Source organism: Melanerpes formicivorus, unplaced genomic scaffold, assembly GCF_026170545.1.
Source record: "Melanerpes formicivorus ecotype bairdi unplaced genomic scaffold, bMelFor1.0.p_v2 SCAF_2926, whole genome shotgun sequence".
Lineage (NCBI taxonomy): Eukaryota > Metazoa > Chordata > Aves > Piciformes > Picidae > Melanerpes > Melanerpes formicivorus.
This window is the reverse complement of record NW_027145277.1, coordinates 1-24,927: the sequence shown is the minus strand read 5'-3', so window position 1 is coordinate 24,927 and position 24,927 is coordinate 1. Positions and strand designations below refer to the sequence as shown.

Here is a 24,927-nt window from a genome sequence, read left to right as displayed (position 1 = left end):
AGTACGAGCCGGAGATGGGGGAAGGTCTACAGGGCCGACCGCAAGGCCGTGCAGCGCATCAAGGCCAGGGAGCTGGTGCCAGGGGACATCTGCGAGGTGGCAGGTGGGGGCCACCGCCCTGCAGGGGGCGCTGGAGGGGCTGGAGGGGCTGGGGGGGCAGGGGGGAGGGGGTGGAGGAGGGAGGAGGAGGAGGAGGGGGAAGGGCAGCAGGGGGGAGGAGGCGGAGAAGGGGAGGAGGTCGTGGAGGGGAGAGCGAGGAGGGGAGAGGAGGAGGGTGGAAGGACAGCAGGAGCAGGGAGGAGGAGCTGGAGGGAGAGCAGGGAGGAGGTGGAGGGGGGAGGAGGTCACCAGGAGGGGAGAGAAGGAGATAGGAGGAGGTGGAAGGACACCAGGGAGGAGGCAGAGGGGGGAGGAGGTCGTGGAGGGAGAGCAAGGAGGAGGTGGAGGGAGAGCAAGGAGGGGAGAGGAGGAGGTGGAAGGACACCAGGAGCAGGGAGGAGAACCTGGAGGGAGACCAGGGGAGGAGGTGGAGGGGGGAGGAGGTCGTGGAGGGACACCAGGAGGGGAGAGAAGGAGATAGGAGGAGGTGGAAGGACACCAGGGAGGAGGCAGAGGGGGGAGGAGGTCGTGGAGGGAGAGCAAGGAGGAGGTGGAGGGAGAGCAAGGAGGGGAGAGGAGGAGGTGGGAGGACACCAGGAGGGGGGAGGAGGTTGTGGAGGGAGAGCAAGGAGGACCTAGAGGGACACCAAGGAGGAGGTGGAGGGGGGAGGAGGTCGTGGAGGGAGAGCAAGGAGGGGACAGGAGGAGGTGGAAGGACAGCAGAAGGGGAGAGAAGGAGATAGGAGGTCATGGAGGGACACCAAGGAGGACCTGGAGGGACATCCAGAAGGGACAGAAGGAGATAGGAGGAGGTGGAGGGAGACCAGGATGGGGAGAGGAGGACCTGGAGGGAGAGCAAGGAGGACCTGGAGGGAGACCAGGGAGGAGGTGGAGGGGGAAGGAGGTCATGGAGGGACACCAGGAGGGGACAGGAGGAGATAGGAGGTCACGGAGGGACACTGAGGAGGACCTGGAGGGAGACCAGGGAGGAGGTGGAGGGGGGGAGGAGGTCGTGGAGGGACACCAGGAGGGGACAGGAGGAGGTCATGGAGGGAGACCAAGGAGGAGGTGGAGGGGATAGGAGGTCGTGGAGGGACAGCAGGAGGGGGGGGAGGAGGAGGTGGAGGGACAGCAGGAGGGGAGAGGGGGACCTGGGAGAGCCACCAGGACCTGGAGGCAGCCCAGGAGGGGGCAGGGGGCCAGGGGGAGCTTCCCAGGGGCTCCCAGTAAGTCTCAGTCCCCTCCCAGTGGGCGACAAAGGTCCCAGCTGACATCAGAATCATCTCCATCAAGTCCACAACGCTGAGGGTGGATCAGTCCATCCTGACTGGTAGGGGCTGGGAGGGGCTGGGAGGGGACTGGGAGGGACTGGGAGGGGCTGGGAGGGAGTGGGAGGGGCTGGGAGGGGCTGGGAGGGACTGGGAGGGGAGGGACTGGGAAAGGAGTGGGAGGGGCTGGGAGGGAGTGGGAGGGGATTGGGAGGGGACTGAGAGGGACTGGGAAGGGGCATTGGACTGCACCCAGGCCCATGGGGGCAGCCACTGGGTTTGAACTGGGTTGAACTGGTCTGAAACCAGCCTGAACTGGTCTGAACCGGTCTGAGCCGGTCTGAGCCGGTCTGCCCTGGTGCCAGGGGAGTCGGTGTCGGTGATCAAGCACACCAGAGCCGGTGCCAGACCCCAGGGCAGTCAACCAGGACAAGAAGAACATGCTGTTCTCGGTGAGTGCACCAGTAGGGACCCAACCCAACCCAACCCAACCCAACTCAGCTCAACCCAACCCAACTCAACTCATCCAACTGAACCCAACCCAACTCAACCCAACCCAACCCAACTCAATCCAAGTCAACTCAACCCAACCCAACTCAACTCAACCCAACTCAACCCAACCCAACCCAACTAAACCCAGTTCAATCCAAGTCAACTCAACCCAACTCAACCCAACCCAACCCAACTCATCCAACTGAACCCAACCCAACCCAACCCAACCTAACCTAACCCAACTCAACCCAACCTAACCCAACTCAACCCAACCTAACCCAATTCAACTCAACCCAGCCCAACCCAACCCAACTCAATCAACTCAACCCAACCCAACCCAACTCAATCCAAGTCAACTCAACCCAACCCAACCCAACTCAACTCAACCCAGCTGAACCCAACCCAACCCAACCCAACCTAACCCAACTCAATGCAACTCAACCCAACTCAATCCAATCCAACTCAACCCAACTCAACCCAACCCAACTCATCCAACCCAATCCAAGCTCAAGGGTAATGTCAATCCAACTCAACCCAACCCAACCCAAGCTCAAGGCTAAAGTCAACCCAACCTAACTCAAGCCAACTCAAGCTCAAGGGCAAAGTCAACCCAACCTAACTCAACTCAACCCAGCCCAACCCAATCCCAATGGTAAAGTCAACCCAACCCCTACTCAGCCCAATCCAACTCAATCCAACCCAAGCTCAAGGCTAAAGTCAACCCAACCTAACTCAACCCAACTCAAGCTCAAGGGCAAAGTCAACCCAACCTAACTCAACTCAACCCAGCCCAACCCAATCCCAATGGTAAAGTCAACCCAACCCTACTCAGCCCAATCCAACTCAAGCCAACTCAAGCTCAAGGCCAAAGTCAACCCAACCTAACTCAACCCAACTCAAGCTCAAGGCTAAAGTCAACCCAACCTAACTCAACCCAACTCAAGCTCAAGGGCAAAGTCAACCCAACCCCACCCAACTCAACTCAACCCAATTCAACCCAACCCAACTCAACCCAACCCTACTCAACCCAACCCAACTCAACCCAACCCAATCCAACCCAACTCAACCCACCCCAACCCACCTCACCCCCCCCCTCCAGGGCACCAACATCGGGGCAGGCAAAGCCATAGGGGTGGTGGTGGCCACGGGGGTGAACACCGAGATCGGGAAGATCCGGGACGAGATGGCAGCCACGGAGCAGGAGAAGACTCCGCTGCAGCAGAAGTTGGACGAGTTTGGGGAGCAGCTCTCCAAGGTCATCTCCCTGATCTGCGTCGCCGTCTGGCTCATCAACATCGGCCACTTCAACGACCCCGTCCACGGCGGCTCCTGGATCCGCGGCGCCATCTACTACTTCAAGATCGCCGTGGCCCTGGCCGTGGCCGCCATCCCTGAAGGTCTGCAGCGCCTCCCAGCGGGGCTGGGGGGGCTCTGGGGAGGGCCAAAGGGGGTTGGGTGGGGAGGGATGGGGGGGTTGGAGGTCTGCGTTGGCCGCCTGGGGGCTTGCAAGGGCCACTGAGGACCTTCTGGAGAACGTCCCTTGGCCATTTGGGGCACCTGAGGTCCATCCTTGGCCACTTGTGGTCCACCTTGGACCATTTGTGGTCTACCTTGGACCATTTATGGTCTTCTGAGGTCCATGGCTCACCACTTATGGTCTTCTGAAGACCATCCTTGGCCATTTGTGGCATCTAAGGTCCATCCTTGACCATTTGTGGCCACCTTGGACCATTGATGGCCTTCTGAAGACCATCCTTGACCATTTGTGGTCTACCTTGGACCATTTATGGTCTTCTGAGGTCCATGGCTCACCACTTATGGTCTTCTGAAGACCATCCTTAACCATTTGTGGTCCACCTTGGACCATTTATGGTCTTCTGAGGTCCATGGCTCACCACTTATGGTCTTCTGAAGGACCATCCTTGACCATTTGTGGCATCTAAGGTCCATCCTTGGCCGCTTGTGGTCCACCTTGGACCATTGATGGTCTTCTGAGGTCCATGGTTCACCATTGATGGCCTTCTGAAGACCATTTGTGGCACCTAAAGTCCATCCTTGGCCTGCTGGAGCCCCTGCTGGCCCTGCTGAGCCGCTGCTGGCCCTGCCCCGCAGGGCTGCCGGCGGTGATCACCACCTGCCTGGCGCTGGGCACGCGCCGCATGGCCAAGAAGAACGCCATCGTCCGCAGCCTGCCCTCCGTCGAGACCCTGGGCTGCACCTCCGTCATCTGCTCCGACAAGACCGGCACCCTCACCACCAACCAGATGTCTGTCTGCAAGGTCAGCCCCCCCCAGGGCCCCTGTTGCCCACCAAGGCTCTTCTGGGAGCTCCTGGGGGCCTTCAAGGTCTTCTAGGAGCTCCTGGTGGTCTTCTAGGAGCTCTTGGAGGCCTTCAAGGTCTTCTAGGAGCTCTTGGTGGTCTTCTAGGAGCTCTTGATGGCCTTCAAGGTCTCCTAGCAGCTCTTGATGGCCTTCAAGGTCTTCTAGGAGCTCTTGGTGGTCTTCTAGGAGCTCTTGGTGGCCTTCAAGGTCTTCTAGGAGATCTTGGAGGCCTTCAAGGTCTTCTAGGAGCTCTTGGTGGTCTTCTAGGAGCTCTTGATGGCCTTCAAGGTCTTCTATGAGCTCCTGGTGGTCTTCTAGGAGCTCTTGGTGGCCTTCAAGGTCTCCTAGCAGCTCTTAGTGGCCTTCAAGGTCTTCTAGGATATCCTGGTGGCCTTCAAGATCCTCCAGGAGGTCTTCATGGCCATCAAGGTCTTCTACGACCTCTAGGTGGTCTTCTAGGAGCTCTTGGAGGCCTTCAAGATCCTCCAGGAGCTCTTGGTGGCCTTCAAGACCTTCTAGAAGCTCTTGATGGCCTTCAAGATCCTCCAGGAGGTCTTCATGGCCATCAAGGTCTTCTATGAGCTCTTGGTGGCCTTCAAGGTCTTCTAGGAGCTCTTGATGGACTTCAAGACCTTCTAGGAGCTCTTGGTGGCCTTCAAGATCCTCCAGGAGCTCTTGGTGGCCTTCAAGGTCTCCTAGCAGCTCTTGATGACCATCAAGTATCTCCAGGAGCTCATGGTGGCCTTCAAGGCCTTCTAGGACCTCTTGATGGCCTTCTAAGGTCCCTCCTTGACCACTGATGGTCCACCTTGGACCAGCTGTGGCCTTCTGAGGTCCATTTCTGGCTGCCTGAGGTCCATCCTTGACCATCTGATGGTCTGCTGAGGGCCATCTTTGGTCCTCCCTCCAAGCCTTACCTTCCTCTTCCTCCTCCTCCTCCATCTCCTCCAGATGTTCATTGTGGACAAGGTGGAAGGTGACCTCTGCTCCCTCAACGAGTTCTCCATCACTGGCTCCACCTACGCCCCGGAGGGGGAAGTGTGAGTGACCCAAGGGCCCTTGGGGGGGGTTGGGGGGGGTGGACCTCTTCTTCTTGGCCTTGCTTGGGTCTTGACCCCACCAGGAGAACCTTGGAGCCACCACAGGGGTGGTTGGAGCTCCTCAAAGGGACCTCAGGAGGTTCTTGAAGGACCTCAGAAAGTCCTTGGTGGACCTCAAGAGGTTCTTGGGGATCCTAAAAGGACCTCAGAGGGTTCTTGGGGGACTTCAAGAGGTCCTTGGGGAACCTAAAAGAACCTCAGAAGGTCCTTGGTGGACCTCAAGAGGTTCTTGGTGGACCTCAAGAGCTTCTTGGAGCACCTAAAGGGACCTCAGAAGGTCCTTGGTGGACCTCAGAGGGTTCTTGGGGCAGCTCAAGGGAGCTCAGGAGGTTCTTGGAGGGCCGTAGGAGGCCCTTGGGGATCCTAAAAGGACCTCAGGAGGTTCTTGGAGCACATCAGAAGGTCCTTGGTGGACCTCAGGAGGTTCTTGGGGCACTAAAGGCAGCTCAGAAGGTTCTTGGAGCACCTAAGGGGACCTCAGAAGGGTCTTGGAGGACCTCAAGAACTTCTTGGGGCACCTAAAAGCACCTCAGAAGGTCCTGGGAGGACCTCAGAAGGTCCTTGGAGGACCTCAGGAGCTCCTTGGGGCATCCAGGTGGACCTCAGGAGGTGCCTGTGGGCTCCTGCTGGTCCTCAGGAGGACCCTGGGCCAGGGTGGTGTCTTCTCCACACCAGGTTGAAGCAGGACAAGCACGTCAAGGCTGGCTCCTACGACGGCCTGGTGGAGTTGGCCACCATCTGCGCCCTCTGCAACGACTCCTCCTTGGACTACAACGAGGTGAGGAGCTCCTGGCCCAGGTGGCCACCAGGGATGGGCCCAAGGTGGACCTCAGAGGTCCAGAAGTGGTCAGAGACGAACCTCAGGGGTCCATAAATGACCAAAGTTGGACCTTAGAAGGCCATAAGTGGTCAATGGTTGACCATAAATGGTCCAAGATGGATCTTAGAAGACCATGGATGGTTCAAGATGGACCTTAGAAGGTCAAAAGTGGTCAATGGTTGACCATAAATGGTCCAAGATGGACCTTAGAAGGCCATAGGTGGTCAATGGTTGACCATAAGTGGTCCAGGATGGACCTTAGGTGGCCATAAGTGGTCAATGGTGGATCATAAATGGTCCAAGATGGATCTTAGAAGGTCATAAGTGGTCAGTGGTGGACCTTAGAAGGTCATCAGTGGTCCCAGCTGGACCTTAGAAGACCATAGATGGTCCAAGATGGACCTTAGAAGGCCATAAGTTGTCAATGGTGGATCATAAATGGTCCAGGATGGTCCAAGATGGACCTTAGAAGGCCACAAATGGTCCAAGATGGACCTTAGAAGGCCACAAATGGTCAATGGTTGACCATAAATGGTCCAAGATGGACCTTAGAAGGCCACAAATGGTCAATGGTTGACCATAAATGGTCCAAGATGGACCTTAGAAGGTCAAAAGTGGTCAATGGTTGACCATAAAAGGTCCAAGATGGACCTTAGAAGGCCATAGGTGGTCAATGGTTGACCATAAGTGGTCCAGGATGGACCTTAGGTGGCCATAAGTGGTCAATGGTGGATCATAAATGGTCCAAGATGGATCTTAGAAGGTCATAAGTGGTCAGTGGTGGACCTTAGAAGGTCATCAGTGGTCCCAGATGGACCTTAGAAGACCATGGATGGTCCAAGACAGACCTTGGAAGGCCATAAGTGGTCAATGGTTGACCATAAGTGGTCCAAGATGGACCTTAGGAGACCCCAAACGGTCAAGGCTGGAGCTCAGAGGTCCAAGGTGGAGCTGCAGGAGCTGATGGTTGTCTTCTCCTGCCCCCCCCAAGTCCAAGGGAGTCTATGAGAAGGTCGGGGAGGCGACGGAGACCGCCCTGACCTGCCTGGTGGAGAAGATGAACGTCTTCAACACCGACGTCCGCAACCTCTCCAAGGTGGAGAGGGCCAACGCCTGCAACGCCGTGAGTGGGAGCAGGCCTTCTCCTGGCCACCTCAGGAGGCCATCAGCGGTCAAGGGTGGCCTTAGAGGGCCACAAATTGACCTTAGAAGGTCACAAATGGACCTTAGAAGACCATAAATGGTCCAAGATGGACCTAAGAGGTCATAAATGGACCTTAGAAGACCATAAATGGTCATGGGTGGACCTTAGAAAGTCATAAATGGTCCAAGATGGACCTTAGAAGGTCATAAATGGACCTTAGATGACCATAAATGGTCCAAGATGGACCTAAGAGGTCATAAATGGACCTTAGATGACCATAAATGGTCATGGGTGGACCTTAGAAGGTCCTAAGTGGTCCAAGATGGACCTTAGAAGGTCATAAATGGACCTTAGATGACCATAAATGGTCATGGGTGGACCTTAGAAGGTTGTAAGTGGTCCAAGATGGACCTTAGAAGGTCATAAATGGACCTTAGAAGACCATAAATGGTCATGGGTGGACCTTAGAAGGTCCTAAGTGGTCCAAGATGGACCTTAGAAGGTCATAAATGGACCTTAGAAGACCATAAATGGTCCAAGATGGACCTTAGAAGACCATAAATGGACCTTAGATGACCATAAATGGTCATGGGTGGACCTTAGAAGGTCATAAATGGCCCAAGGTGGACCACAAATGGTCAAGGATGGACCTCAGAAGGCCACATCTCGATGCCCCCAACCTCCTCCTGATGCCTTCAACCTCCTTCCTTTCCCCTTCTCCTCTCCCCCTTCCATCTCCAACATCCATTGACCCAAACTTTCTTCCTGGTGTCCTCCTGGTCTCCTCCCGATGTCCTCCTGGTCTCCTCCTCCTGGTCTCCTCCTGGTGTCCTCTTCCTGATCTCCTGGTGTCCTCCTCCTGGTCTCCTGGTCTCCTCCCCCTGGTCTCCTCCTCCTGCTGTCCTCCCGATGTCCTCCTGGTCTCCTCCTCCTGGTCTCCTTCTGATGTCCTCCTCCTGGTCTCCTCCTCCTGGTCTCCTTCTGATGTCCTCCTCCTGGTCTCCTCCTCCTGGTGTCCTCTTCCTGATCTCCTGGTGTCCTCCTTCTGGTCTCCTCCTGGTGTCCTCCTGGTCTCCTTCTGATGTCCTCCTCCTGGTCTCCTCCCCCTGGTCTCCTCCTCCTGCTGTCCTCCTGATGTCCTCCTGGTCTCCTCCCCCTGGTCTCCTCCTCCTGCTGTCCTCCTGATGTCCTCCTGGTCTCCTCCCCCTGGTCTCCTCCTCCTGCTGTCCTCCTGATGTCCTACTGGTCTCCTCCTCCTGGTCTCCTTCTGATGTCCTCCTCCTGGTGTCCTCCCCCTGGTGTCCCCCTGGTCTGCCCTGGTGCCCCCTGCTGTGGCTCAGGTGATCAAGCAGCTGATGAAGAAGGAGTTCACGCTGGAGTTCTCCCGGGACCGCAAGTCCATGTCGGTCTTCTGCAGCCCGGCCAAGGCCTCCCGCGCCGCCGTGGGCAACAAGATGTTCGTCAAGGTGGGACCCCAGACCCACGTCCCCACCACCCCCCACCTCCACCTCCTCCACTGACCTCCTCCATCACCTCCTCCATTGTCCTCCTCCATTGCCTCCTCCATGTCCATCTCCATCACCTCCTCCATTGCCCTCCTCCATTGTCCTCCAGTGACCTTCTCCATGTCCACCTCCTCCACCTCCTCCACCTCTTCCATCACCATCTCCATCACCACCATGGCTCCATCTCCATGTCCCACCTTCTCCATTGACCTCCTCTTTCACTGACCTCCTCCATCACCTCCTCCATGTCCACCTCCATCACCTCCTCCACTGACTTCCTCCATCACCTCCTCCATTGTCCTCCAGTGACCTCCTCCATGTCCACCTCCATCACCTCCTCCATCATCTCCTCCATCACCACCTCCACCACCTCCTCCATTGTCCTCCTCCTTCACCTCCTCCATCACCACCTCCATGACCACCATAGCTCCATCTCCATGTCCCACCTTCTCCATTGACCTCCTTCATCACCTCCTCCATTTCCACCTCCATCACCTCCTCCACTGACCTCCTCCATCACCTCCTCCATGGCCACCTCTATCACCTCCTCCATCATCTCCTCCATCACCATCTCCATCACCTCCTCCATTGTCCTACTCCATCACCTCCTCCATTGTCCTCCTCCACCACCTCCCCCATCGTCCTCCTCCCCCACTGACCTCCTTCCCCCACGGCCCTGCCCCCGCAGGGCGCCCCGGAAGGAGTCATCGACCGCTGCAGCTACGTGCGGGTGGGGACCACCAGGGTGCCCCTGACCCCCCTGGTGAAGGAGAAGATCATGGCGGTGATCAAGGAGTGGGGCACCGGCAGGGACACCCTGCGCTGCCTGGCCCTGGCCACCAGGGACACTCCACCCAAGAAGGAGGAGATGGTCCTGGATGACTCCTCCAAGTTCGCCGAGTACGAGGTGGGTCGGAGCTCCGTGGTGGCTCTGCGTGGTTGGCCATGGTTGGCCTTCATGGTTGAGCCTCATAGTTGACCTTCATGGTTGACCTTCAGGGCTGACTGTGGTTGGGTTTGATGGTTGACCATGGTTGAGCTTCATGATTGCCTATGGTTGACCTTCATGGTTGACCTTCAAGGCTGACTGTGGTTGGGTTTGATGGTTGACCATGGTTGAGCTTCATGATTGCCTATGGTTGACCTTCAGGGCTGACCTTCAGGGCTGACTGTGGTTGGGTTTGATGGTTGACCTTCATGGTTGAGTTTGATGGTTGTCCCAACCAAGACCTTCCTAGGACCTTCTAAGCCCTTTAATGCCCCAATCAAGACCTTCTAAGGCCTTTTATGCCCCAACCAAGACCTTCTAGAACCTTCTAAGCCCTTTAATGCCTCAACCAAGACCTTCAAGGACCTTCTAAGCCCTTCTAAGCCTTTTAATGCCCCAACCAAGACCTTCTAAGCCCTTCTAAGCCCCAATCAAGGCCTTCTAAGACCTTCTAGGACCTTCTAAGCCCTTTTATGCCCCAACCAAGACCTTCTAAGCCCTTCAATGCCTCAACCAAGACCTTCTAAGCCCTTTAATGCCTCAACCAAGATCTTCTAAGCCCTTTTATGCCCCAACCAAGACCTTCTAAGCCCTTCTAAGCCCTTTAATGCCTCAACCAAGACCTTCTAAGCCCTTTAATGCCTCAACCAAGATCTTCTAAGCCTTTTAATGCCCCAACCAAGACCTTCCAAGCCCTTCTAGGACCTTCTAATCCCTTTAATTCCTCAACCAAGCCCTTCTAAGCCCTTTTATGCCTTAACCAAGACCTTCTAAGCCCTTCTAAGCCCTTCAATGCCCCAACCAAGCCCTTCTAAGCCTTTTAATGCCTCAACCAAGCCCTTTTAAGGCCTCTGAAGCCCCAACCCCCACCTCCCCTCCCCCCCCCAGACGGACCTGACCTTCGTGGGCTGCGTGGGGATGCTGGACCCCGCCGCGGAAGGAGGTGATGGGCTCGATCCGGCTGTGCCGCGACGCCGGCATCCGGGTGATCATGATCACCGGGGACAACAAGGGCACCGCCATCGCCATCTGCCGCCGCATCGGCATCTTCGCCGAGGACGAGGAGGTCACCGGCAAGGCCTACACCGGGCGGGAGTTCGACGACCTGCCCGCCGGCGAGCAGCGCGACGCCTGCCGCCGGGCCTGCTGCTTCGCCCGCGTGGAGCCCACCCACAAGTCCAAGATCGTGGAGTTCCTCCAGTCCTTCGACGAGATCACCGCCATGGTGAGCCCCTGGGGGGCGCTGGAGCGGGGAGGGGGGGATGCTGGGGGTCCACCATGGATCTAAGGGGGTTTGGAGGTGGTTGGTGGAGGTCTACCAAGGGGTTTGAGATGGTTTGTGGAGGTCTGCTGAGGGATTGAGGTGGTTATGGAGGTCCACTACGGATCTAAGGGGGTTTGGAGGTGGTCTGTGGAGGTCTACCAAAGGTTTGAGATGGTTTATGGAGGTCTACCAGGGATTTTGAGATGGTTTATGGAGGTCTACCACAGATCTAAGGGGGGGTTGGAGGCGGTGGGTGGAGGTCTACCGAGGGGTTTGAGGTGGTTATGGAGGTCCACCATGGATCTAAGGGGGTTTGGAGATGGTTGGTGGAGGTCTGCCAAGGGGTTTGAGATGGTTTGTGGAGGTCTGCTGAGGGATTGAGGGGGTTATGGAGGTCCACCACGGATCTAAGGGGGTTTGGAGGTGGTCTGTGGAGGTCTACCAAAGGTTTGAGATGGTTTATGGAGGTCTACCACAGATCTAAGGGGGGGTTGGAGGTGGTGGGTGGAGGTCTACCGAAGGGTTTGAGGTGGTTATGGAGGTCCACCATGGATCTAAGGGGGTTTGGAGATGGTTGGTGGAGGTCTGCCAAGGGTTTGAGATGGTTTGTGGAGGTCTACCGCAGATCTAAGGGGGTTTGGAGATCCTTTATGGAGGTCTGCCAAGGGCTTGAGATGGTTTATGGAGGTCCACCATGATCTAAGGGGGTTTGAGGGTGGTCTGTGGAGGTCTACCAAGGGTTTGAGATGGTTTATGGAGGTCCACCGTGGACCTAAGGGGGTTTGGAGGCAGTTGGTGGAGGTCTACCAGGGGTTTGAGATGGTTTATGGGGCTCCACCATGGATCTAAGGGGGTTTGTGGAGGTCTACTGAGGGTTTGAGATGGTTTATGGAGGTCTACCAGGGATTTTGAGATGGTTATGGAGGTCCACCATGGATCTAAGGGGGTTTGGAGGTGGTCTGTGGAGGTTCACCATGGATCTAAGGGGGTTTGAGGGTGGTCTGTGGAGGTCTACCAAGGGTTTGAGATGGTTTATGGAGGTCCACCGTGGACCTAAGGGGGTTTGGAGATCTTTTATGGAGGTCTACCAAGGGGTTGAGACAGTTTATGGAGGTCCACCATGGATCTAAGGGGGTTTGGAGGCGGTGGGTGGAGGTCTACCGAGGGGTTTGAGGTGGTTATGGAGGTCCACCATGGATCTAAGGGGGTTTGTGGAGGTCTACTGAGGGTTTGAGATGGTTTATGGAGGTCTACCAGGGATTTTGAGATGGTTATGGAGGTCCACCATGGATCTAAGGGGGTTTGGAGGTGGTCTGTGGAGGTTCACCATGGATCTAAGGGGGTTTGGAAGTGGTCTGTGGAGGTCTACCAAGGGTTTGAGATGGTTTATGGAGGTCCACCGTGGACCTAAGGGGGTTTGGAGATCTTTTATGGAGGTCTACCAAGGGGTTGAGACAGTTTATGGAGGTCCACCATGGTTCTAAGGGGGTTTGGAGGCGGTGGGTGGAGGTCTACCGAGGGGTTTGAGGTGGTTATGGAGGTCCACCATGGATCTAAGGGGGTTTGAAGGTGGTCTGTGGAGGTCTAACCAGGGTTTGAGATGGTTTATGGAGGTCCACCATGATCTAAGGGGGTTTGAGGGTGGTCTGTGGAGGTCTACCAAAGGTTTGAGATGGTTTATGGAAGTCCACCGTGGACCTAAGGGGGTTTGGAGATCCTTTATGGAGGTCTACCAAGGGGTTGAGACAGTTTATGGAGGTCCACCATGGTTCTAAGGGGGTTTGTGGAGGTCTACTGAGGGTTTGAGATGGTTTATGGAGGTCTACCAGGGATTTTGAGATGGTTATGGAGGTCCACCATGGATCTAAGGGGGTTTGGAGGTGGTCTGTGGAGGTTCACCATGGATCTAAGGGGGTTTGGAAGTGGTCTGTGGAGGTCTACCAAGGGTTTGAGATGGTTTATGGAAGTCCACCATGGACCTAAGGGGGTTTGGATATCCTTTATGGAGGTCTACCAAGGGGTTGAGACAGTTTATGGAGGTCCACCATGGTTCTAAGGGGGTTTGAGATGGTTTATGGAGGTCCACCATGGATCTAAGGGGGTTTGGAGGCAGTTGGTGGAGGTCTACCAGGGATTTGAGATGGTTTGTGGAGGTCTTCTGAGGGACTGAGGTGGTTATGGAGGTCCACCACGGATCTAAGGGGGTTTGGAAGTGGTCTGTGGAGGTCTACCAGGGGGTTGGGGTGGTTATGGAGGTCTACTGAGGGATTGAGGTGGTTATGGAGCTCCACCACGGATCTAAGGGGGTTTGGAGGTGGTCTGTGGAGGTCTACTGAGGGATTGAGGTGGTTACGGAGCTCCACCATGGATCTAAGAGGGTTTGGAGGCGGTTGGTGGAGTTCTACCTAGGGTTTGGAGATGGTTTATGGAGCCCCACCACGGATCCAAGGGGCTTTGGAGCTCCTTTACGGAGGCACCGAGGCCGCTGCAGCCCTCCCCCCACCCTCCCCCCCCTCTCTTACCTCTCTCCCTTCCCCCTTCCCCCCCCCCCCAACCCCCCCAGACCGGGGACGGCGTCAACGACGCGCCGGCGCTGAAGAAGGCGGAGATTGGCATCGCCATGGGCTCCGGCACGGCGGTGGCCAAGACGGCCTCCGAGATGGTCCTGGCCGACGACAACTTCTCCACCATCGTGGCGGCGGTGGAGGAGGGCAGAGCCATCTACAACAACATGAAGCAGTTCATTCGCTACCTCATCTCCTCCAACGTGGGGGAGGTGGTCTGGTGAGCGCCCCTCCCCCTCTCCTCTGGCCCCACCCCCCCACCCCCCCACTTTGGACCGGTTGGGACCGGTTCCTGCCCCCCCCCCCCCCCCCCCCGCGTTCCCCCTCCCCGGCTCCGGGTTGCGGTCCCCCGGCCTGAGGGTCTCCATCGTCTCCTCCACCTTCTCCGGGGCCTTCATCACCTTCTTCCCCTCTTCAATCCCCTCCCAGTCCCCTCCCAGTCCCTTCCCAGTTCCCTTCCCAGTCCCCCTCCCAGTCCCTTCCCAGTCCCCTCCCAGTTCCCCTCCCAGTTCCCCTCCCAGTTCCCCTCCCAGTCCCCTCCCAGTTCCCCTCCCAGTTCCCCTCCCAGTCCCTTCCCAGTCCCTTCCCAGTCCCTCCCCAGTCCCCTCCCAGTCCCCTCCCAGTTCCCCTCCCAGTTCCCCTCCCAGTCCCCTTCCCAGTCCCTCCCCAGTCCCTTCCCAGTCCCTCCCCAGTCCCCTCCCAGTCCCCTCCCAGTCCCTCCCAGTCCCTCCCCAGTCCCTCCCAGTTCCCCTCCCAGTCCCTCCCCAATCCCTTCCCAGTCCCTCCCCAATTCCCTCCCAGTTCCCCTCCCAGTCCCTTCCCAGTCCCTCCCAGTCCCCTCCCAATCCCGTCCCAGTCCCCTCCCAGTCCCTCCCAATCCCCTCCCAGTTCCCTCCCAGTTCCCTCCCAGTCCCTTCCCAGTCCCTCCCAGTCCCCCTCCCAGTCCCTTCCCAGTCCCTTCCCAGTCCCCTCCCAGTTCCCCTCCCAGTCCCTCCCCAGTCCCTTCCCAGTCCCCTCCCAGTCCCCCTCCCAGTCCCTCCCCAATCCCTTCCCAGTCCCCTCCCAATCCCCTCCCAGTCCCTCCCAGTCCCTCCCCAGTCCTCTCCCAGTCCCTCCCAGTCCCTCCCCAGTCCTCTCCCAGTCCCCTCCCAGTCCCCCTCCCAGTCCCTCCCCAGTCCCTTCCCAGTCCCCTCCCAGTCCCCCTCCCAGTCCCTCCCCAATCCCTTCCCAGTCCCCTCCCAATCCCCTCCCAGTCCCTCCCAGTCCCTCCCCAGTCCTCTCCCAGTCCCCTCCCAGTCCCACCAACCCCACCCCACCCTCCTCCTCCTCCTCCTCTCCCAGCATCTTCCTCACAGCCACCCTGGGCCTGCCTGAGGCTCTCATCCCAGTCCCTCCCAGTCCCATTCCTCTCTGTCCCAGTCCCCTCCAATCCCCTCCCAGTCCCTCCCAGTTCCATTCTTCTCCATCCCAATCCCTCCCAGTCCCCTCCCAGTCCCACCAACCCCACCCCACCCTCCTCCTCCTCTCCCAGCATCTTCCTCACAGCCACCCTGGGCCTGCCTGAGGCTCTCATCCCAGTCCCTCCCAGTCCCATTCCTCTCTGTCCCAGTCCCCTCCAATCCCCTCCCAGTCCCTCCCAGTTCCATTCTTCATCCCAATCCCTCCCAGTCCCCTCCCAGTCCCCTCCTAGCCCCTCCCAACCCCCTCCCAGTCCTTCCCAGTTCCATTCTTCCCCATTCCAGTCCCCTCCATTCTTCTCCATCCCAATCCCTCCCAGTCCCCTCCCAGTCCCACCAACCCCACCCCACCCTCCTCCTCCTCCTCCTCTCCCAGCATCTTCCTCACTGCTGCCCTGGGCCTGCCTGAGGCTCTCATCCCTGTCCAACTGCTCTGGGTCAACCTGGTGACCGACGGCCTCCCGGCCACCGCCCTGGGCTTCAACCCCCCGGACCTGGACATCATGGACAAGCCTCCCAGGAGCCCCAAGGAGCCTCTCATCAGCGGCTGGCTCTTCTTCCGCTACTTGGCCATCGGAGGTGAGACCCCCAGGGGCCTGCTGGGGGCAGCTGGGGACCTGCTGGGCCGCCCAGAGGTGGCCTGGGAGCTCCTGCAGGCAGCTGTGGAGCTCCAGGACTGCCCAGAGGAGGCTGGGGGAAGAGCAGGGGAGGGGTGGAGGAGGGAGAGGGTCAGGGAGGGGTCTTGGAGGACCTCCTGGAGGCAGCTATGGAGGTCCTGGAGGCAGCTATGGAGGTCCTGGAGGTAGTTGTGGAGCTCCAGGATGGCCTAGAGAAGGTTGGGTGGAGATCAGTGGAGAGATGGAGGTGGGAGAGGGTCAGGGAGGGGTCTTGGAGGACCTCCTGGAGGCAGCTATGGAGGTCCTGGAGGTAGTTGTGGAGCTCCAGGATGGGCTAGAGGAGGATGGGTGGAGATCCATGGAGGGGTGGAGGTGGGAGAGGGTCAGGAAGGGGTCTTGAAGGACCTCCTGGAGGTAGCTATGGAGGTCCTGGAGGCAGTTATGGAGGTCCTGGAGGTAGTTTTGGAGCTCCAGGATGGCCTAGAGAAGGTTAGCTGGAGATCCAGGGAGAGGTGAAGGTGGGAGAGGATTAAGAAGGGGTCTTGAAGGACCACCTGGAGGTAGCTATGGAGGTCCTGGAGGTAGTTGTGGAGCTCCAGGACCACCCAGAGGAGGCTGGGGGAAGAGCAGCGGAGGGGTGGAGGAGGGAGAGGGTCAGGGAGGGGTCTTGGAGGACCACCTGGAGGTAGCTATGGAGGTCCTGGAGGTAGTTGTGGAGCTCCAGGATGGGCTAGAGGAGGATGGTTGGAGATCCATGGTGGGGTGGAGGAGGGAGAGGGTCAGGGAGGGGTCTTGAAGGACCTCCTGGAGGTAGCTATGGAGGTCCTGGAGGTAGTTGTGGAGCTCCAGGATGGCCTAGAGAAGGTTAGCTGGAGATCCAGGGAGAGGTGAAGGTGGGAGAGGGTCAAGAAGGGGTCTCGAAGGACCTCCTGGAGGCAGTTATGGAGGTCCTGGAGGCAGCTGTGGAGCTCCAGGACCGCCCAGAGGAGGCTGGGGGAAGAGCAGCGGAGGGGTGGAGGAGGGAGAGGGTCAGGGAGGGGTCTTGGAGGACCACCTGGAGGTAGCTCTGGAGGTCCTGGAGGTAGTTGTGGAGCTCCAGGACCACCCAGAGGAGGCTGGGGGAAGAGCAGCAGAGGGGTGGAGGAGGGAGAGGGTCAGGGAGGGGTCTTGGAGGACCACCTGGAGGTAGCTCTGGAGGTCCTGGAGGTAGTTGTGGAGCTCCAGGACCACCCAGAGGAGGCTGGGGGAAGAGCAGCAGAGGGGTGGAGGAGGGAGAGGGTCAGGGAGGGGTCTTGAAGGACCTCCTGCAGGCCTCCTGGACCACCCAGAGAAGGTGTCAGAGCTCCTGGAGGTAGTTATGGAGCTCCTGGAGGTAGTTGTGGAGCTCCAGGATGATCCAGAGGAGGCTGGGGGAAGAGCAGGGGAGGGGTGGAGGAGGGAGAGGGTCAGGGAGGGGTCTTGAAGGACCTCCTGGAGGTAGCTATGGAGGTCCTGGAGGTAGTTGTGGAGCTCCAGGATGGCCTAGAGAAGGTTGGGTGGAGATCCATGGAGAGGTGGAGGTGGGAGAGGGTCAGGAAGGGGTCTTGGAAGACCTTCCTTGCCCATGGTTGGCTTCTTCTTGACCATGGTTGGGCCTTGGAGGACCTCCCTTGACCATGGTTGGCTTCCTCTTGGCCATGGTTGGGTCTTGGGGCCCTGGTGGACCTCCAGGGCGGTCTCTGGTAGCCCTCCCTGGAGCTGCTGGTCCCCTGCTGGACCTCCCTGGGCCTCTCCCGCAGGCTACGTCGGAGCTGCCACCGTGGGAGCCGCTGCCTGGTGGTTCCTCTTCGCTGAGGACGGACCCAGCGTCACCTACCACCAGCTGGTGAGTGGTGGCACCGCCAGGACCTCCTCCAGGGCCTCCAGGTGGACCTCAGGGTCCTCCTGAACCTCCCCATGGTGGCCCTGCTGGCCCTCAAGCTCCTCAGGATGGCCCTGCTGGCCCTCAAGCTCCTCATGGAGGACCTCAAGGTGGATCTGGTGGATCTTGAGGTCCTCCTGAACCTCCTCTTGATGGCCTTGGTGGCCCTCAAGCTCCTTATGAGGGACCTCAAAGTCCTCCAGATGAATTTGGAGGCCCTCAAGCTCCTCATGAAGGTCCTCAAGGTGGACCTTGAGGTCCTCCTGAACCTCCTCTTGATGGCCCTGGTGGCCCTCAAGCTCCTTATGGCCAACATGGTTGCCCTCAACCTCATGAAGGTCCTCAAGGTGGACCTTGAGGTCCTCCTGAACCTCCTCATGATGGCCCTGGTGGCCCTCAAACTCCTTATGAGGGACCTCAAGGTCCTCCTGAAGGTCCTGAAGGTCCTCCAGATGAATTTGGCGGCCCTCAAGCTCCTCATGAAGGTCCTCAGGGTGGATCTTGAGGTCCTCAAGGTGGATCTTGAGGTCCTCCTGAACCTCCTCATGATGGTTGTGGTGGCCTTCAAAGTCCTCATGCTGGACCTCAAGCTCCTCCTGAAGGTCCTGCAGGTCCTCCAGAGGAACCTGGTGGCCCTCAGCCTCCTCCAGAAGCCCTTCCCGGAGCTGCCCTCCGGGGCCTGGGGCCGTGGGGGAGGCCTCCCCGCGGCCTGCCCCGGGTGGGTGACCTCCGGGCGCCGTCTCCTGCCGCCCCCAGACTCACTTCATGCAGTGCTCGGAGCACAACGCCGAGTTCGAGGGCCTGGACTGCGAGGTCTTCGAGTCGCCGGTGCCCATGACCATGGCCCTCTCCGTCCTGGTCACCATCGAGATGTGCAACGCCCTCAACAGGTCAGGAGGGGAACTGCAGGGCCGCCCCAGCACCACCCCCAGCTCCACCCCCCGGCGCCCCCAGCACCACCCCCAGCACCAGTTCCACCCCCAGCACCCTCAGCACCCCCAGCACCAGTTCCACCCCCAGCACCCTCAGCACCCCCAGCACCAGTTCCACCCCCAGCGCCCCTCAGCACCCCCAGCACCAGTTCCACCCCCAGCGCCCTCAGCACCCTCAGCACCCTCAGCACCACCTCCACCCCCAGCACCCTCAGCAACCTCAGCACCCTCAGCACCACCCCCAGCACCCTCAGCACCCTCAGCACCACCTCCAGCGCCCTCAGCACCCTCAGCACCCTCAGCACCACCTCCACCCCCAGCACCCTCAGCACCACCTCCACCCCCAGCACCCTCAGCACCACCCCCAGCACCCTCAGCACCACCTCCACCCCCAGCACCCTCAGCACCACCTCCACCCCCAGCACCCTCAGCACCACCCCCAGCACCCTCAGCACCACCTCCACCCTCAGCACCCTCAGCTCCACCCCCAGCACCCACAGCACCACCCTCAGCACCCTCAGCACCCTCAGCACCCCCTCCACCCTCAGCACCACCCCCAGCACCCTCAGCACCACCTCCAGCACCCTCAGCACCACCTCCACCCCCAGCACCCTCAGCACCCTCAGCACCACCCCCAGCACCCTCAGCACCACCTCCAGCACCCTCAGCACCACCTCCACCCCCAGCACCCTCAGCACCCTCAGCACCACCCCCAGCACCCTCAGCACCACCTCCACCCCCAGCACCCTCAGCTCCACCCCCAGCACCCTCAGCACCACCTCCACCCCCAGCACCCTCAGCTCCACCCCCAGCACCCTCAGCTCCACCCCCAGCACCCTCAGCACCACCCTCAGCACCCTCAGCACCCTCAGCACCCCCTCCACCCTCAGCACCACCCCCAGCACCCTCAGCACCACCTCCACCCCCAGCACCCTCAGCACCCTCAGCACCACCCCCAGCACCCTCAGCACCACCCCCAGCACCCTCAGCACCCTCAGCACCCTCAGCACCCCCTCCACCCTCAGCACCCTCAGCACCCTCAGCACCACCTCCACCCTCAGCACCACCTCCACCCCCAGCACCCTCAGCACCACCTCCACCCCCAGCACCCTCAGCACCCTCAGCACCACCCCCAGCACCCTCAGCTCCACCCCCAGCACCCTCAGCACCCTCAGCACCCTCAGCACCCTCAGCACCCTCAGCACCCCCTCCACCCTCAGCACCACCCCCAGCACCCTCAGCACCACCTCCAGCACCCTCAGCACCACCTCCACCCCCCAGCACCCTCAGCTCCACCCCCAGCACCCTCAGCACCACCTCCACCCCCAGCACCCTCAGCTCCACCCCCAGCACCCTCAGCACCACCCTCAGCACCCTCAGCACCCTCAGCACCCCCTCCACCCTCAGCACCACCCCCAGCACCCTCAGCACCACCTCCAGCACCCTCAGCACCACCCTCAGCACCCTCAGCACCCTCAGCACCCCCTCCACCCTCAGCACCACCCCCAGCACCCTCAGCACCACCTCCACCCCCAGCACCCTCAGCACCCTCAGCACCACCCCCAGCGCCCTCAGCACCACCTCCACCCTCAGCACCCTCAGCACCACCTCCACCCTCAGCACCCTCAGCACCCTCAGCACCAGCTCCACCCTCAGCACCCTCAGCACCACCCTCAGCACCCTCAGCACCAGCTCCACCCTCAGCACCCTCAGCACCACCCTCAGCACCCTCAGCACCCTCAGCACCACCCCCAGCGCCCTCAGCACCACCTCCACCCTCAGCACCCTCAGCACCCTCAGCACCAGCTCCACCCTCAGCACCCTCAGCACCACCCTCAGCACCCTCAGCACCAGCTCCACCCTCAGCACCCTCAGCACCACCCTCAGCACCCTCAGCACCCTCAGCACCACCCTCAGCACCCTCAGCACCCTCAGCACCACCTCCACCCTCAGCACCCTCAGCACCCTCAGCACCCTCAGCACCACCCCCAGCACCCTCAGCACCACCCCCAGCACCCTCAGCACCACCTCCAGCACCCTCAGCACCACCCTCAGCACCCTCAGCACCACCCCCAGCACCCTCAGCACCACCTCCACCCTCAGCACCCTCAGCACCCTCAGCACCCTCAGCACCACCCCCAGCACCCTCAGCACCACCCTCAGCACCCTCAGCACCACCCCCAGCACCCTCAGCACCACCCTCAGCACCCTCAGCACCACCCTCAGCACCCTCAGCACCACCCCCAGCACCCTCAGCACCACCCTCAGCACCCTCAGCACCACCTCCACCCTCAGCACCACCCCCAGCACCCTCAGCACCACCCCCAGCGCCCTCAGCACCACCTCCACCCTCAGCACCCTCAGCACCACCCTCAGCACCCTCAGCACCACCTCCACCCTCAGCACCACCCCCAGCACCCTCAGCACCACCCCCAGCGCCCTCAGCACCACCTCCACCCTCAGCACCCTCAGCACCCTCAGCACCCTCAGCACCACCCCCAGCACCCTCAGCACCACCCTCAGCACCCTCAGCACCACCTCCACCCTCAGCACCACCTCCACCCCCAGCACCCTCAGCACCCTCAGCACCCCCCTCAGCACCCTCAGCACCACCTCCACCCCCAGCACCCTCAGCACCACCTCCACCCTCAGCACCCTCAGCACCACCCCCAGCACCCTCAGCAGCACCCTCAGCACCCTCAGCACCCTCAGCACCACCTCCACCCTCAGCACCCTCAGCACCACCTCCACCCTCAGCACCCTCAGCACCACCTCCACCCCCAGCACCCTCAGCACCACCTCCACCCTCAGCACCCTCAGCACCACCCCCAGCACCCTCAGCACCACCCCCAGCACCCTCAGCACCCTCAGCACCACCTCCACCCCCAGCACCACCTCCAACATCTCCACCACCTTCCACATCTCCATCTTGGCCACCATCATGACCATCCAAGACCTCCATGGTGCTCCTTGGTGGCCCTGCACGGAGCTTCTGGTCCTTGGAGACCTCCATGGAGCTTCTGGTCCCTTGGAGACCTCCATGGAGCTTCTGGTCCCTTGGAGATCTCCATGGTGCTCCTTGGTGGCCCTGCACGGAGCTTCTGATCCCTTGGAGACCTCCATGGTGCTCCTTGGTGGCCCTGCATGGAGCTTCTGGTCCTTGGAGACCTCCATGGAGCTTCTGGTCCCTTGGAGACCTCCATGGAGCTTCTGGTCCCTTGGAGATCTCCATGGTGCTCCTTGGTGGCCCTGCATGGAGCTTCTGGTCCTTGGTAGACCTCCATGGAGCTTCTGGTCCTTGGTAGACCTCCATGGAGCTTCTGGTCCCCTGCTGGCCCTGCATGGAGCTTCTGATCCCTTGGAGACCTTCATGGTGCTCCTTGGCAGACCTCCATGGAGCTTCTGGTCCTTGGTCGACCTCCATGGAGCTTCTGGTCCCTTGGAGACCTTCATGGTGCTCCTTGGTGGACCTCCATGGAGCTTCTGGTCCCCTGGAGACCTCCATGGTGCTCCTTGGTGGCCCTCCATCATCTCCAAGCTCCCCCCCGACCTTCTCCATCCTCTTCCTCCCCACAGCCTCTCAGAGAACCAATCCCTGGCCAGGATGCCTCCCTGGGTCAACATCTGGCTGGTGGGATCCATCTGCCTCTCCATGTCCCTCCACTTCGTCATCCTCTACGTCGACCCTCTGCCCGTGAGCACCTCCTGGGGGGGAGGGTCCCTGGGGGGGAGGGGCTGGTGGCCACCAAGGTGGTGGCCAGGGGGGGAGTTGGGGCTGGAGGCCATCTCAGAGGGGTTGGTGGCCACCAGGGGGTGGAGTCAGGGCTTGGTGGAGCTGCTGGAGGACATCTGAGGAGGGTTGGTGGCCGCTGAGGTGGTGGCCAAGGGGTTGGGGGCCAAGCTTGGTGGCCACAGGGTGAAGCTTGGAGGCCCTGAGGTGACCTTGGGTGGCCCTGAGGTGACCTTGGGTGGTCTCCACGGCCACCCCTTGACCCCCCACCCGGGGGCTCTGTCCACCTCCTGGCAGATGATCTTCAAGCTGACCCCCCTGGACCTCACCCATTGGCTGATGGTCCTCAAGATCTCCTTGCCTGTGATTGGCCTGGATGAGGCTCTCAAGTTCATCGCCAGGAACTACCTGGAAGGTGAGGGAGAAGCCACCAGCAGCCCTGGGGACCTCCTCCTGGGGGCCTCTGGGAGGCTTCTCCAAGGCCTTTGTGGTCCCTTCTCCATCTCCTCCTGCTCCTCTCCATCCCCTCCTCCTGGTCCTGCCACCTCCTCCTGGTCACCTCCATCTCCACCTCTATCCCCACCTCCTGCTCCTCTCCATCTCCACCTCCTCCTGGTCCTCTCCACCTCCATCTCCACCTCCACCTCCATCTCCTCTCCATCCCCTCCTCCTGGTCCCCACCACCACCTCCTGCTCCTCTCCATCTCCATCCCCACCTCCACCTCCACCTCCTGCTCCTCTCCACCTCCTCCTGGTCATCTCCATCTCCACCTCCATCTCCTCTCCATCCCCTCCTCCTGGTCCCCACCACCACCCTCCTGCTCCTCTCCATCTCCACCTCCATCTCCATCTCCATCCCCACCTCCATCTCCACTTCCATCTCCACCTCCTGGTCCTCTCCACCTCCATCTCCACCTCCTGGTCCTCCCCATCTCCTCTCCATCCCCTCCTCCTGGTCCCCACCACCACCACCTCCTGCTCCTCTCCACCTCCTCCTCGTCATCTCCATCTCCATCCCCACCTCCTGGTCATCTCCATTTCCACCTCCATCCCCACCTCCTGGTCCTCTCCCCCTCCTGGTCATCTCCATCTCCATCTCCACCTCCATCTCTACCTCCTGCTCCTCTCCACCTCCTCCTGCTCCTCACCACCACCTCTCGCTCCTCTCCTCTCATCTCCATCTTCTCCTGTTCCTCTCCCAGCCTAAGGCAGCCACGGGCCTCAGGCCACCACCAGGTATCCTCCTGTGTCCCTGTCACCCCCCCAGCCCCCACCCCCATGTGTCATCTCCACCCTGTGTCGCCCCTTTAAGACTCGTTGTGGGCCCCACTCCCTGTGTTGCCCTTTTAAGAGCTGCTGGGGTGCCCCTGTTACCCCTTTAAGAGCTGCTGGGGGTGCCCCTGTCGCCCCTTTAAGACTCGTTGTGGGCCCCACTCCCTGTTTTGCCCCTTTAAGAGCTGCTGGAGTCCTTCCCATTGCCCCTTTAAGGTTCACCGTGGGTCCCACTCCTGGCGTTGCCCCTTTAAGAGCTGCTGGGGCTCCCCCATTGCCCTTTTAAGACTCATTGTGGGCCCCACTCCCGGCGTTGCCCTTTTAAGAGCTGCTGGGGGTCCCCCATCGCCCCTTTAAGACTCATTGTGGGCCCCACTCCTGGCATTGCCCTTTTAAGAGCTGCTGGGGTCTCTCTGTCGCCCCTTTGAGCTCCCAGTGCCCTCTGCATGCCACGGGGCGGGGTGGGGATGGATGGATGGGGGCCCCCTCCACCTGATGACGTCATCAAATGACGTCACTTCACCACCTGACTTCTCCCCTCTCCCCCCCCTCTCTCCCCCCCCCCCTTTTTCCCTGCAGCCGACGCGGAGGACCCCCGGAAGAAGCGGAAGTGACCTGCAGCCGACGCGGAGGACCCCCGGAAGAAGCGGAAGTGACCCCGCTGGGAGGACCCCCCCCCCCCGCTATGGGGCTGCCCCCCAAGTGCTAAGGGGGGAGCCCCCTGCAGTGGGGCACCCCCTAAGCGCTATGGGCGACCCCCTAAGTGCTATGGGGCACCCACCTAAGCGCCACGGGGGAGCCTCCTGCAGTGGGGCACCCCCCAAGTGCTATGGGGCTGCCCTCCAAGTGCCATGGGGCACCCCCCTAAGCGCTATGGGGGAGCCCCCCGAGTGCCATGGGGGGAGCCCCCTGCAGTGGGGCACCCCCTAAGTGCTATGGAGCTGCCCCCCAAGTGCTATGGGGCTGCCCCCCCCGAGCGCCACGGGGGAGCCCCCCTGCAGTGGGGCACCCCCTAAGTGCTATGGGTGACCCCCTAAGTGCTATGGGGCACCCCCTAAGCGCCATGGGGGAGCCCCCTGCAGTGGGGCACCCCCCCGAAGTGCTACGGAGCTGCCCCCCCCCTAAGTGCTACGGGGCCGCCCCCCCGCCCTCCAAGCGCCGCGGGGGAGAGCCCCCCTGCCGTGGGGGCGCCCCCTGAGCGCCGTGGGGCAGCCCCACGGCGTCGCTTATTTATTGCCAATAAAGGGAATCGAACCCAGGGCTCCCTCCCGGCTCCGCCTCCCGCGGTGCCCTTTGAAGGCTGGGGGGTGGGGCCCCACCTGGCGTTGCCCTTTGAAGAGCCGCAGAGCTCTTTTCCCCCTCCCCCATTGCCCCTTAAAGCCTCCCCCCTGGCCCCCCCCCCCCCCGGCGGCGTTGCCCTTTGGAGCTCCCAGTGCCCCCCAGTACCCCCCCCA

At 60.5% G+C, this 24,927-nt stretch overlaps 1 protein-coding gene across 1 annotated transcript; it reads left to right on the top strand.

The window, feature by feature from the left end:
• Positions 1 to 5: 5 nt before the first annotated feature.
• On the top strand, positions 6 to 24,452 carry LOC137440392 (sarcoplasmic/endoplasmic reticulum calcium ATPase 1-like; the record flags this gene model as incomplete). The annotated part of the gene is given in 21 exon segments (XM_068136667.1): positions 6 to 17; positions 19 to 103; positions 1,337 to 1,429; positions 1,733 to 1,761; positions 1,763 to 1,819; positions 2,959 to 3,256; positions 3,972 to 4,138; positions 5,132 to 5,220; positions 5,956 to 6,058; positions 7,092 to 7,223; positions 8,585 to 8,710; positions 9,438 to 9,656; positions 10,626 to 10,664; positions 10,666 to 10,962; positions 13,565 to 13,785; positions 15,399 to 15,601; positions 17,418 to 17,503; positions 18,296 to 18,429; positions 22,048 to 22,165; positions 22,499 to 22,616; positions 24,095 to 24,452. Coding segments are annotated over 21 exon segments (2,661 nt in total), but the record flags the coding sequence as incomplete, so codon positions are not given.
• Positions 24,453 to 24,927: the final 475 nt, after the last annotated feature.